Source organism: Arvicola amphibius, chromosome 7 (assembly GCF_903992535.2).
Source record: "Arvicola amphibius chromosome 7, mArvAmp1.2, whole genome shotgun sequence".
In the NCBI taxonomy this organism is placed as follows: Eukaryota; Metazoa; Chordata; class Mammalia; order Rodentia; family Cricetidae; genus Arvicola; species Arvicola amphibius.
The window spans coordinates 117,407,654-117,421,112 of NC_052053.1; the positions used below are offsets into that span (position 1 = coordinate 117,407,654).

At 40.0% G+C, this 13,459-nt stretch overlaps 1 protein-coding gene across 1 annotated transcript in view; it reads right to left on the minus strand.

Annotated features, from left to right (window-relative positions):
* Positions 1-13,459, minus strand: part of Ttc6 (tetratricopeptide repeat domain 6) — a 164,115-nt gene that overhangs the window by 53,589 nt on the left and 97,067 nt on the right. Inside the window, 3 exon segments of the mRNA XM_038336062.1 lie at positions 7,941-8,299; positions 12,212-12,286; positions 13,296-13,388. Coding sequence (XP_038191990.1) covers positions 7,941-8,299; positions 12,212-12,286; positions 13,296-13,388 — 527 coding nt within the window.

Genomic DNA, 13,459 nt, shown 5'->3' on the forward strand with positions numbered 1-13,459 from the left:
ATGGGCAGAAGACTCCAAGGTTGGGTATGAACCAATCACTAGAATGAAAAGAGTGACTACAGTAGCCACTCGGCTACTTTATGTAGGGATTTGCATTTTATTTTTTTTAATTTTTTTTCACAAAATATATCTTGATCATGTTTTCCCCTCCCCAGCGCCTCCCAGACCCTTCTCACCTCCCTAACCTCTTCCAACAAAGAGAAGCAAAAACAAAACAAGAATTAAAACAAAAAGAAATTCTGTAAGATAAAAAGTGCCAACACAAAGCAACCTGAAGTAAAAAGTCCACAGAAATATCCCCAACTGCCGGGCGGTGGTGGCGCACGCCTTTAATCCCAGCACTCGGGAGGCAGAGGCAGGCAGATCTCTGTGAGTTTGAGGCCAGCCTGGTCTACAAGAGCTAATTCCAGGACAGGCTCTAAAAAAGTTGCAGAGAAACCCTGTCTTGAAAAACCAAAAAAAAAAAAAAAAAAAAAAAAAAAAAAAAAAAAAAAAAAAAAATATCCCCAAGTTCTTTCTGTCTTGCCCGACTGCTTCTGGCATGGGGCCCACCCTGTGATGCAGCTGTTACACCCGGTGACACTCCACTGGAGAAAACTGATTTTTCCCTTTTCCAGAAGTTATCAATTTCAAACAACTTCCTGGTTAAGGGTGGGGCTCTGTGTCCACTTCCTGTTCTCTGCGCTGGGATCCCATCTTCCCTGAACGCATGCAGGTCTTATATGTGCTATTGCAGTCTCCATATGTGTTCATATGCACATCAGTCCTGTTGTGTCTGAAAGCATTTCTTAGTAGTCATCCATCACCTCTGATTCTTACGAGTTTTCTGCCTCCTTTCCCACAGAGATCTCTGAGTCTTGAGGGAGTAAGGGTTTGGCAAATTCATCCACTTTAGGACTAAATGCTCCAAAGTCTCTCACTCTCTGCACATGGTCCTGTTATGGGTCTCCGTGTTAGTTCCCATCTACTGCAGGAGGAAGCTTCTCTGATGAGGGCTGAGTGAGGCACTTGGAAAAGACAGGAAAGCGGCAGTACCTAATAAGGGTCCAAACCTCTTAAGTACATTTAGGTAATGAAGCTACTATGGAGGGAACACAGTCACACATGGAAAAAGGTGATTCTCCCCCCAAATTCCACTTATCTTCCCTAACAGGAGAAAGTGACTAAAAGAAGTTATATCATTCATCTGTGAGGTGCCATCTCCCCCTACATTGAATTACACAATCTGTGTATTCCCCAAAATCTCTCAGCTGGGAGATCTGAATACTCCTGGAGAGCCATAACTGCCAGTTCTTCATGCTCTCCAATTTATCCTCTACTATGTGGCTTGAGATTAGTGGTTACTGGTCCTAGTTAGTTCACCCTTGATTACCCTACCCTCGCAATGCCTAGCAAATGATCTTAGAAGTTACCACACATCAGAACTACCTAGGAGGCTTGCTGAGATGCAGATTTGGGGCCTTCACAATCTCTAATTCAGCAAGCAGAGGGTGGAGCCCTAGGGTTTTTACACTCTCGCCAGATTTCACATAAAACACACTGATTCAAAGACAACACTCTAAGAACTACTGCCATACAAGAGTGAGCTCTAAGCCTTGGGAGACTGAGAATTGATCTGTAAAATGCGGCATCCTTAATCAAGCTCTGACTTCTGGAGGGAAGACAGAAAATGCAGAGGTGATGGCACACAGAGAAACACTATAAATGCTGACACAGACGTGAGTAAGTGGAGGACCAGGAAGGAACTGACCTGGCTCAATGGTCACAGTGGGACTAATAGGATTGTAGAATGGTAAACCCCAGCTATAACCGCCTTGCCAGCGCAGAAGCCAAAGACACAATTACAACAATTAACCACAGGAACAGAAAGGTAATAAGAGAATTTTACTCTGCAAGGACCTGTGGCAATAACTAAATGGCCACAGTTTCTCAGTGATAAGACAGATGGGCAGCCTGCTAAGGTATTGTTTGTCTTAGATAAGCAAGAAACTTATGGGTCTGCTGGGCATAAAACTAAATAGCTATATGTTTGAGGTTCATGTTCTCTTGCCAAGATCTCAGAACCAAAAGAGTCCGCAGCCTAAAACTTCACTTGCCATGATCCCAAGAAGACCCCAACATGTAACACACACATCTGTGAATGTCCCCCCAAAAGATTCCAAACACAAATACTTGGGCCTTCTGGAGGTCAGTAGATGCTAACTCTAAACATATCAATTCCAAATGTCACTGAGTCTATCAATAAAGTAAGGAATTAATTAATAAAATAATAGGAAGTCTATTATTGGACTTGGACTGTCTAAAAAATGGACCCACAGAGGTCCCACCCTGTAGTCAATTTCTCATCCTGGAGCACTGCAGCAGTTAGTGACTCAGAAAGAACTCAGTGTGGACAAAGGACATAATGGTAATAAAGGCCAAGCAGAAGTCTCTGGAGGGGCCCATCCCACCCCACACCACCCTACCGGAAGATAACGCACAATGAAAGCCACCAGATCACTGAAGAAAAGTCACACATTCATGGCGATGGTGCTATCAGTAATTTCAAAGACAAACACAGGTGACCACTCCACATCTCCACTTCCTGTCTGGCCAGTGCTAAAGCCGAATGTCTGGAAGAAAAGTTGCCACAACTTATCGTGAGTGTAAATTTAAGCAGGTGTTGATTAGCGGGTGTTGGCCACCCTCGGTCTAGATGCGGTAACCACATTTATGAGAGCAATGTTCCCACTTTCTGGCACCTGATTTACAGATATTGTTCTGGCTTTCTTTTTTTTCCGTGGCTGTGACCTGGTGTCAAGGGAAGATTCCATCTGCATACCACGGTCAGAGGTATCCACCTTTCCTGGATGACCCACCACCTTACCTGTCCTGCTAAACTGATATGCATTCCTATTAGACCATTGTCTGATGCTCACCTTGCCCACCTGCTCCTTGCAGTCTTGACCATCTGGGAAAACCTTTCAACGTTTTCAATTGATCCAGTAAAACTCTTTGGGAGTATCCTTAATTCATTTTTTTCTCATATCTTACAAACAACCCATGAGCAAACATTGTTGGCTGTACTCCCAACATCTGTCTAGATGTGGCCATTTTTTACCACCTGGATTGCTATGACTTCAGACCCAGCTGTCAATTCTCACATAGATCATTCAATTGCTTTCTTCTGGGTGTCGCTCAGCTTCCACTACAATTTCTTAATTCTTACCACTACCGCGGTGAGTCTTCTGGAAGATATATTTGATCATTTCAACATGTTCTCCACTCTCCGGGTCTCCTTTTGTATTTATATTTAATCACAGCCTGCAAACATCGCTATCCTCTTCTCGCATTCATAATGACTTACAAACACACACTTTCTTTTTTAATTTCTGTGTATGTGTACGGTGTATGTATGTATGTGCACAAGTTTGTGTGGGTGCGAATACTACCCATAGATGCACATATAGAAGCCGGAGGAGGAGGCCGGGTGTTAGGCACCATCACTCTCCACTTTCTTCCTGAGTCACAGTATGTCAATGAAGCTCTATTTCAGCTATGCTAGCTAGCTAGTGAGTTGCTGGAACCCACCTGTCTCTGCCTTTCCCCAACCTCAATGATGGGGTTACAGGCTCATGCACCCGTGCCCATCATTATTATGTGGGTACTGGGAATTTGAACTCACATTCCTGTGCTTGTACAAGAATTCTTGCCCACTAAGCCATCTCGAGAGCCTCGACCTCTGGCCAGTAGGACAATACCTGGTATTATCCCCCAAACACTTCCTTGACCTCACTTTCTTAGCAATCTCTTGTGTTCCAGACACCAGTCTGGGTGCTGTCCAAAAGCAATAGGCATATCCTGCAACTTGGGGCTATTGCACTTGCTTTTACCCTTTCTTCAGAGATCTAAACACCTCATTCCTCCGTACCACTCAGTTCTAAGTCAGAGAAGCATCCTGCAGTCTGCCAGCGGCTCCCGCTGCCCTGCCGTATTCTCGCCATAATTCTTATCACTTCCTCAACATCATGAATCAATCTCTCCGCTAGGATATAAATGCTACGACAGGGGACTGGCTAGCACTCTTCACTGTCCTCATCTGTAGTTTCCTATCAAGACTAGTATCTGGTATACAGAAGGTGCTCGAAAAATTTACTCTGAAGTCTGCTGGACTAAAGTAGAAATTTCCTTCACTATCTGCTTGCTTCTTGCTCCGTCGGCAGTACTTTCCAGCTCTAAAGCACAGGTGACCATCGCTTCTAAGATCCAATTCCAAAATAAATACTAAAATGAATGTGTATTTCATTTGGCTCTGTAAATCTGGGAAAGAGCACAGATTACATTTGAATCTGAAGAGTCCATTGATCTTCTCTGCAAGATATTCACAGTGGATGCAGATATATTTTGAGAATACCCAGATTCCACTGACTTCCCCCCCCAAAAAAAAAACTTTTAAAAATGAAAATCAAAAAGTTACTTTTAAACATAACTATATGTCCAGTAGAAAAATTTGAAACAATGTAGAGAGCATAAAGTAACTCTCAGTGAAGTCTCTTCTCAACCCATCCCCTCCAACTACCTGCACCACAGAAACAATCGATGCCAGAGGCTGGTGGATATAATCCATATTCTCTATACAATATGCAAGCACACATTTAACATACATGCATAGGCAGAAAGGCTAATCTCTTCCCACAGGTTTGTATGACTGTGTTTCCATGTACACATTCAAAACTGTGTCAATGGTGATTTAATGAGGGAACTGCAATATTTTCTAAATTTTTTAAAATGAGCACGCATTATCTTCTGAGCTGATAAAATAACTGTAATATCTTACAGGGAGCAAGCAACTAGAACCTGCTAGGCAAGTTTCCAGAAGAATGTAAAAATGCAGATAATGGGTGAACTTTTACAAGGAAAAGCTATAGTCTTGGATCATTGAAATTAAATAGCCCAAATTAAAAGGGAAGAAAAAGGAAAAAACATGATCATAAAGTCTAGATCCATGTTTTCATAGCCAAGAGTATGGTTCACAGTTTCTCCCTTGAAGAAGCAGCACAATAAATTGACCTGCTGCTTCATCTGCGATGTAGAGAGGCCAGGCTCTCGAGGTAGAATATGTGTTCACGTAATTAGTTTGAGATGAGATGTGACCCTGTTGAAGGAGACAAGGAAGTTTAATGTGTTGCCCAAAGTATTCCATTTGTATAAGGATAAAGCTGCTTTTACCGTCTGACATGTGAGACTTTTGAGATGGAAGTAACTTCAGCAGAGAAGCTCATCTTTCAGACAAGGAAATGGCCTAAGAAATAACGTGGTGTGGCCTGGTCACCAAGGGCCTAATGCACGGCAGCTGGAATTCAGATGCGGAGGCAGCTGACACATCCTCGTTCCTGGAGCTAAACTGTCTCCAGTTCTCAGAGAAACAGAATAAGGATAAGTTGAAGAATGCCAGACGAGCAAAGACATCATCTACCAAAGGTTCCTTCTAGTCCCTCACTGGCCTGTCTCATGACTCAGGGCTCAGAGCTAAAGATAAGATCTAAAGAAACAGTGCAGGCTTGCTGTTATTGCAGGTATGTGGCTTTCTCCTAACCAAGCTAAGGAGGAGAGAGGCAGGGGCAGCCTGTCTCAAGGGGACTAAAAGGAAACGCGTGAGTCTGGGACTTTAGTCCAAATGACCTCCTGCGGGAATAACTTTCTGGAGTCAAGATTTGACTTCACTTGTGAAAGTACATGGGACCTACTTCGAATCTCTAAGGGGTCTGCCAAGAATGGCTGTCATTCAACAAGAGCAGAGCTAGATGTAAAATGGTAAGAATGGCATTTCTTAGTTACCAAAATTAATGGGAGATGTCTTAACTATAGAAATTGCTCCCTAACTTGCTCTGAGCTACTCATTACTTCCTATCTACACTGAGACACAAAGTACTGATGGACCGTCCAGGATGCAAACAGTTGTTTCGCTGCTGGCGCACAGAGCTGTGCCCGTCCTGTACGCCCTGCTGTGTCACAGCAAACGCAGATTCTAAGCTGGGTTATTAAGAGAGACAAACACATTTCAATAAATGGTGAAAGTTGTCTAGATTCCACATATGAGAGAGAACATGCATGGGTTTTTTTCTTCCTTAGATTGTGTGACCTTGCATAATATTATACATTCTGAATCTATTTTCCTACAAATTTTGTGATTTTTGTTTTTCTTTAAAGCAAAGCTCAGCAGTATATATATATATATATATATATATATATATATACAAAACTGTACAAATACATAAGTACAACGTGTAGAAAACAAGAAAGGCTAAATATTAGAGGATGAGGAAAGGCAGAACACATGCAATGGACACAGTTATAAGAAAGGACATAAAGACTTTCTGGTTTTAAGTATGCCATGGATTACTTGTCTGGGATGGTGGATAAGTGCATAGAAATACATTTGAGAGGAAAGAGATGAACACCAACGTGAAGCCCCACAGCTTCTGTTCTTGATGTCTACTTTAATTATATAGAAGACCACTGTACAGTCTTTGGGTCTGGTTAATTTCAGTGTGTAATTTTTTTTTATTTGCAACCTTTTTATTATAAATTTTTAGATCAATTTTTTAAATGGTGAAACTTAATTGGAAATGACATAATGTCTCTAAGCATTGCGAAAACTCCCAGAAAGTGTTTAATCTGCTATTATACGCTTTCTTTAGATAGAGGTCACCTGGGACCTGGTCAATATAGTGTGGCCCTCTCTTTTACTGTGATGCCAAAGGTTCATACTTTGAAATCAGCAAGAATATCAAAAAAAAAAAAACACTTTAAATGTCTGATTCTTCTTCTTCTTTTTTTTTTTTTTTTTTTTTTTTTTTTTTGGTTTTTCATGACAGGGTTTCTCTGTGGCTTTGGAGCCTGTCCTGGAACTAGCTCTTGTAGACCAGGCTGGTCTCGAACTCACAGAGATCCGCCTGCCTCTGCCTCCCGAGTGCTGGGATTAAAGGCGTGCGCCACCACCGCCCGGCTGTCTGATTCTTCTTTATGGGATTTTTTTTTTCCATCTCAGAAAAAAAAAAATCTATATGAAATCTCCTGAAAATCTTTCTGCTACACTGGAGCAGTGGGGATCAGCACACAGGAGACCTCACGTCTGAGTAGCACCCCCGCACTACTGTCCCTGCTGTCACTCACAAAGTTTTAAGTTCCAGAGTCCCAGGATAATAAGTCCCCAACCACACCAAAGAGCCAGTGTGTCTTAATAACAATGAAATAAACGAAACATTTCTACTCCCTTATCACCCCAAAAGTCTTTACTTTCCAAGTGGGTGTGAGTTTAACAGACTATCACTCAGGAACGTCTAAAGAGAAATCATTCCTGGGCCTTTTGGAAACTTCTGTCAGATGCATGGGTTACAAGAAGCATCTATGTCTTACACAGTAAACATGATCATTCCAGCAGCTGGTGCTGCTTCCACTTCAGGTTCTCCACATTTTGAAAATATGCCAGGTATTATTACCTCCAATTGAGGATCAAACATAATTACATTTGTGTGTCAATCCTTGAAGAAAGGCTCACAACACACAAAATGTTTACTACATTTATTGCGCAATTCAGCACCAATGTAAATCTGAAAACAGTTAACTATCAGCCATCTACTTTGGTTTTGGAGTGGATGGTACTCATTAAGAATAGGGATCGGACCTGTGCATCAAGCCATTTTAGCAAACGCATTGCTCCATTGTTTTCTTTCCGCCAAGAGACACTTTCAGACATAAAATGGACTCAGTCCTAAAACGGGAAGTTAAGCAATTCACATATTCATACTATGAAATGCCTACATATTTTAAGATGGGAGATTTACTTTCCAACTAGCATATTTTCCATTGAGAATTAACAGTAACAATACTGAATGAAATCATAAAATTAAGTCCCCAAACTATAATATCCTTCACAAGCCATAAAAACTGAACAGAACCTTTTTAATTTCCTTGGCGGCTTGGAGAGCTGCTCATACACAAGGCCAAGCTTCTGGAATTTCATTCCTTTCCTCAACAGCTTCTTCTTTTTCCTGGGATACACAATGTAGCTAATGCCAGCTTTTCTTGATGCTTCAACAAGAGAAAAAGACAGGTATTTTAAGCTGTCTGACTCATTCATGGCCTCCAGGCTGCCTTTTATGGAGGAATCAAATATCGCCCTTTGCTTGGCAAGCTGGCGCTCCAGCTCCTTCCTCTTCTGGAAAAGCAGCTGCTTCAGGTTGCTGTCGATGTCGTCCTTAACTATAAACGGCGGTGGGGTCCCTTCTTTCTGCAACTCAACAGTAGAGTTTGATCTCTTCATAAGAAAACAGAGGTGGAAATACATATCATCAATTGAGTTATTCTACACTTAAAGTTAATACAATCACAAGTGCAATTAATGTGGTTTGGCTTTATTGAATAAATATTAAATAATATACTCTTACAGTTGTCAGTGGTATCTATGAATTGTACAAAGCAACAGGTTTCATCATGGCATTCTCATGCATGTGTGTAATGTACTTTGACCATGTTCATCCCATTCTTTTCTTATCCCTTCACCCTGATGGCCTTCCTCTTCCCAGTCTCCCTTCTACTTCCATGTCTTTTAAAAATCTAGATATCCACATGAGAGAAATATTCATATTTCTTCAGACGACTTATCTCACATTGTATGATGATCTCCAGCCTACATCCGCTTTCGCTCAGAGGACACAATTTCGCCCTTCTTATGGCTGAATTGTTTGTATTCCTCATACTCTGCACCCACTCACTTATCTACTGACGGCATCCAGACAGATGATAATTTGTCTCTTGCGAACAGAGCTCCAATGAACATGGGTATGCAGATATGCTTATTGTAATCTGATTTTGATTCATTTGGGAATATGCACCCTTTGCCCATACTCTCACCAATGTCTGTTGTCATCTGCTTTCTTGATAATGGCCATACTGATCGGGATGAGACAGGCTACCAGGGTAGCTTCGGTTTGTACTTACCTGATGGCTAAGAATGTTAGATGTTTTCCCATGTATTATCAGCCATTTGGACTTCGAATCTTGAAAACTGTTTGTTTACTTCATTTGTCTATTTAGTGATTAGATTCTTGTCTTGTTTTTTGTGGTTGTTGTCTTCCTACATGCTAGATATTAATTTCTACCACACAAATATCTGGCAATATTTGTTTCACATTTTGTAGGCTGTCTCTCCATTCTGTTCATAGTTCCTTTCCTGAACAGAAGCTTTGTAATCTCATGCAATCCTATTTTTCAGTTCTTGTTACTTCCTGAGCTACTGGGAACCTATTCAGAGAGTTGTTGCTCACGCCAATATCTTACAGAGTTTTTCATCAATAATTTCAGTATTTCACATCTTACATTAAGGTACATGATGCAGATTGAATTGTTTTTCTGAATCTAAGGATCTGGTTTTATCCTTCTTCGTGTGAGTACCCAGGTTTTTCCCAGAACCACTTGTTAAAGTGGCTGGTTTCTGTAACATATGCTTTTGGCCCGTGCCAAGAACCTGATGACCATGACCTAATGAGTTCTCTACCTTATTATGCCGTCTCTGGGTCTCGTTGGTGCTATTCCCCTGCTATCTTATCATCGTGCCTTTGCTATCATCTTAAAGCCGGTACTGTGGTAGCTCTAGCATTGTCCTTTGTGCTCAGAACTGGTTTAGCTAGTCAGCATTTTGTGTTCACATGGGGTTTCTTTCATTTCTTTGAAGGGTTTCATGGGAATTTTGATAATCATTTCAATGAACTAACTTATAAACAACTTTTGGTGACCTGGTCATGTTTATAATATTAGCTCTGCCAACCATGAACACAGGAGCTACTTCCATCTTCTCGTGTCTTCAAAGTATTTCTTCCACGTCTTATGGGTTTTGTTACAAAGATCTCTCACTTCCTTTGTTAGATGTTGTGCTGGTTGGTGTTTATCGACTTGATACAAACCTAGACATATCGGGGAAGACAGAATCTTAATTGAGAAAATGCCTCCATCAGATTGGTCTCTGGTCAAGCCTATGGTGCATTTTCTTGACCAATGATTAATGTGGGGGGCAGGGAAGCTATGGTGGTGCCACCCTGGTGGGGGGTCCTGGATGGTATAAGAAAGTAGGTGAGCCGGGCGGTGGTGGCGCACGCCTTTAATCCCAGCACTTGGGAGGCAGAGGCAGGCGGATCTCTGTGAGTTCGAGGCCAGCCTGGTCTACAAAAGCTAGTTCCAGAACAGGCTCTAAAACTACAGTGAAACCCTGTCTCAAAAAAAAAAAAAAAAAGTAGGTGAAAGCGCCATGCGGAACAGGTCGGTAAACAGCATTGCTTCACGGCTTCTGCTTCAGCTCCTGCCTCCAGGTTTCTGCCTTGAGTCCTGCCTACCCTGACTTCCTCAATGATGGAATGTGACCTGAGAGTCGTGAGATGAAATGAACATTTTCCCCAGTTTATTTTAGTTTTGGTCTTCGTCACACCAATAGAAACCCTAACTAAAACGCACTTATCTCTTCAATGTTTGGGTCCCCTATGCCTTTCTATTGCCATGTTTCTTTTTTCTTTTCTTTCTTTCTATTTCTTTTTGTAGCTATAGCAAATGGTATTGGTCTCTTTCCTGTTTCTATCGTAGGATGTTAATTACTGGTGGGTGTAAACAGCCAATGATTTTTGTATGTTGACTGTATGTCCTACTATTTTGTGCTTATCAGGTCTATGGGGCATTTGTGATTTTTTAGGTAAAGGAACACAGTGAATGGGGATAATTTGTCATTTTTCCCATTTGTAACCCATTCATTTCTTTCTCTTTTCTTATTGCTAAGACTTCTAGCATTGTATTGATTGAAAGTACAAACAGTGGACACACATGTATCATTCTTGACTTTAGAGAGAATTCTTTCCGATTTTTCCCTAGTTAGTGTAACGTTGGATACAGGTTTGTTCATAGATAGCATAGTCGCAATGAGTGTGGTTCCTTCTATTTCTAGTTTCTTTGGGGATTTTAGCATCAAGATTGCTTATCCTGTTATGTATTGACATGATTGTGTGATTTCTACATTTTATTCTATTTATGTACTGTGCTGCATTTATCGATGTGCATGCTTAACCACACATTTGCATCTAGAATGGAGCCAACTTGATCATAATGGACGGGTTTTTAATTCTTCACATTTATTTATGTTCTATGTGCATCTGTGATGACCAGAGGACAATTTGTGAGAGTTGGTTTCTTCTTTCTATCAAACTCCAGTTATCAGGCTTAGTGGCAAAAATCCTTACCTGCTGAGCCGCCTCACTAGCCTCTCCTTGATGTGCTAATGAGTGCAACTTGCAGGCTAAACTTCATTAACAGTTTTTGCATCTAAGTTGACCAAAGAAAATGACTTAATTTTGACAGTGGTGGTGGTCATTTTCTTGGATTTGGTATCAGAGTAATTATGGATTTACAGAATAAATTTTGTTGAGTTCCTTCTCTTTTCATTTTATAGAATAACTTGAGGCTTTTCATTTTGAGTTATTTACATGTCTGGTAAAGTTCTTAAGCTTATTCAAGAGGCAATTTATAAAGTTAAGAGTGGGTTAATGCAAAGTACAATAATTTGGTTGGTTTTCATAAAAACACTGTAAATTAAACATCCTACATTAATTAAACATAATAAATTATTAAAAGGCCTTATTTTATAAAATTAACTTGTGAATCTATTTTAAAAACACATTAACAACATTGCATTCCCATATACCACTATTAACCTACACTCTACAATAACTTTCCATTCAATATTTGTAAGTTTAAATAACAAAATCCATTTTATTATATTATCTGCTAACACACCTAATTTTAGCATGAATATATTAACATAATAATTATAAGTGACTTGCAATGGCTAAACATTAATCATTATAACTTTATAATAATATCACTAACAAAAGAAATTTTATGCTGAACTCTTTACTGTATCATTTTTCTACCTATTTTCTGGCTGTCTCCCCAGTGCTGGATCATAAGCATGAGACACCACACTCAGCATTTCTTTACATCGGTTCTGGGGATCAAACTAAGGGCACTGTGTTATTTATTATACTCCCTATCTCATGAAACTGCAATTCACTCAAAGTATAATAGTAAGAAATAGTATAATTGTTCAAACTTTTGAAAAGAGCATAACATGATTTTTACTTCCAGAAATACAAACATATTTTAAAATGTAAAAGCCAAAAAGTTAGAATACCTTTAATCGTGTGTACGGTGCACTGGAATATTTTTGGATATTCTCATATGATGCAGACTTTTTTATTATTAAAGACTGTAAAATAATCAAGTAAAAACACATTAACCATAATCACTGTTCAGCAAATGAAAGGTGTCATATGACAGTTAAGTAATATTAATTCTTATAAATTAATAAAAAAGTACAAATTCTAATTAAAATATATTTTCTTACTTATCAAGTTTGTTTCTTTAAGTGACCTAACACCTGTCACTTCATTTAGTCATTTTTATAGAAATGAAAATTGCTAATTCTTAATTTAAGCTTGAGATAACAGAAATCAAGAACCCACCCGTGACACGCAGGTGCTCTGGGGCCGAGCCTCTTCGCTGATACAAATGACACTGATTTGTGAGTATTCAGAGGCTGCGCTGACATGTGAGGCTGCATCAGCCAGACCTGAAGAAGACACTTGTCCCTGGACCGTCACCCTTTCCTGCTTTTCTAATGTTTCAGGATTTTATACATGCATATTATGTGTTTTGATCTAATCCACCCCCACCCCTTCCCTACAATTCTAACCTGTGCCATCTCCCACTTTTCCTCCCAACTCTATGTGCTCTAGTCCTTAAATCCGCTGAGCCTGCTTAGGGCCATCAACTGAAACACAGATAGTGCTTAAAATCCCACATCCATGAAGAAAATTGATGTTGTTCCCACAGCAGCCATCAACTGGTAATTCCTCCTCAGCTGTGGGTGGGATCTCGCAAGCCTGTTCCCATTCCATGTCAGACAAACACACACACACACACACACATATACACTTTAGCATTTAAGTCCTAGGCAAAACAAAAAAAAGAATTGGGAAGCTTGCAATTTTAGGAAAGAAACACACAAATATCTGCCATTGATTAAAGAATACTACTATCTTCTGAACATTCTAAGAACACCACAATAGGAATCAATGTGTTTGTACAGACACGGGTGGCTGGTGTGAAACATTCCTCAAAGTAATAAAACACCAAGAAATGATTCCCAGAAACAATTCCAAAACTAAAGGAAGATATGCTAATCAATTTAAATTCAGAGTCAAAGTCATACATACCTTAAAACTTCTTCTGGTGTATGTATCCAAAATAACCACACTTTCCTTGCTTTCAGAAATTTTCTCAGTTAAAATTTTGCTTGTCTGAGCACTCTGTGATAAAAGGTTAAATTATGTATTAAATAATGTCAAATATTTTCAATGCTTATACTCACTGTTATTTC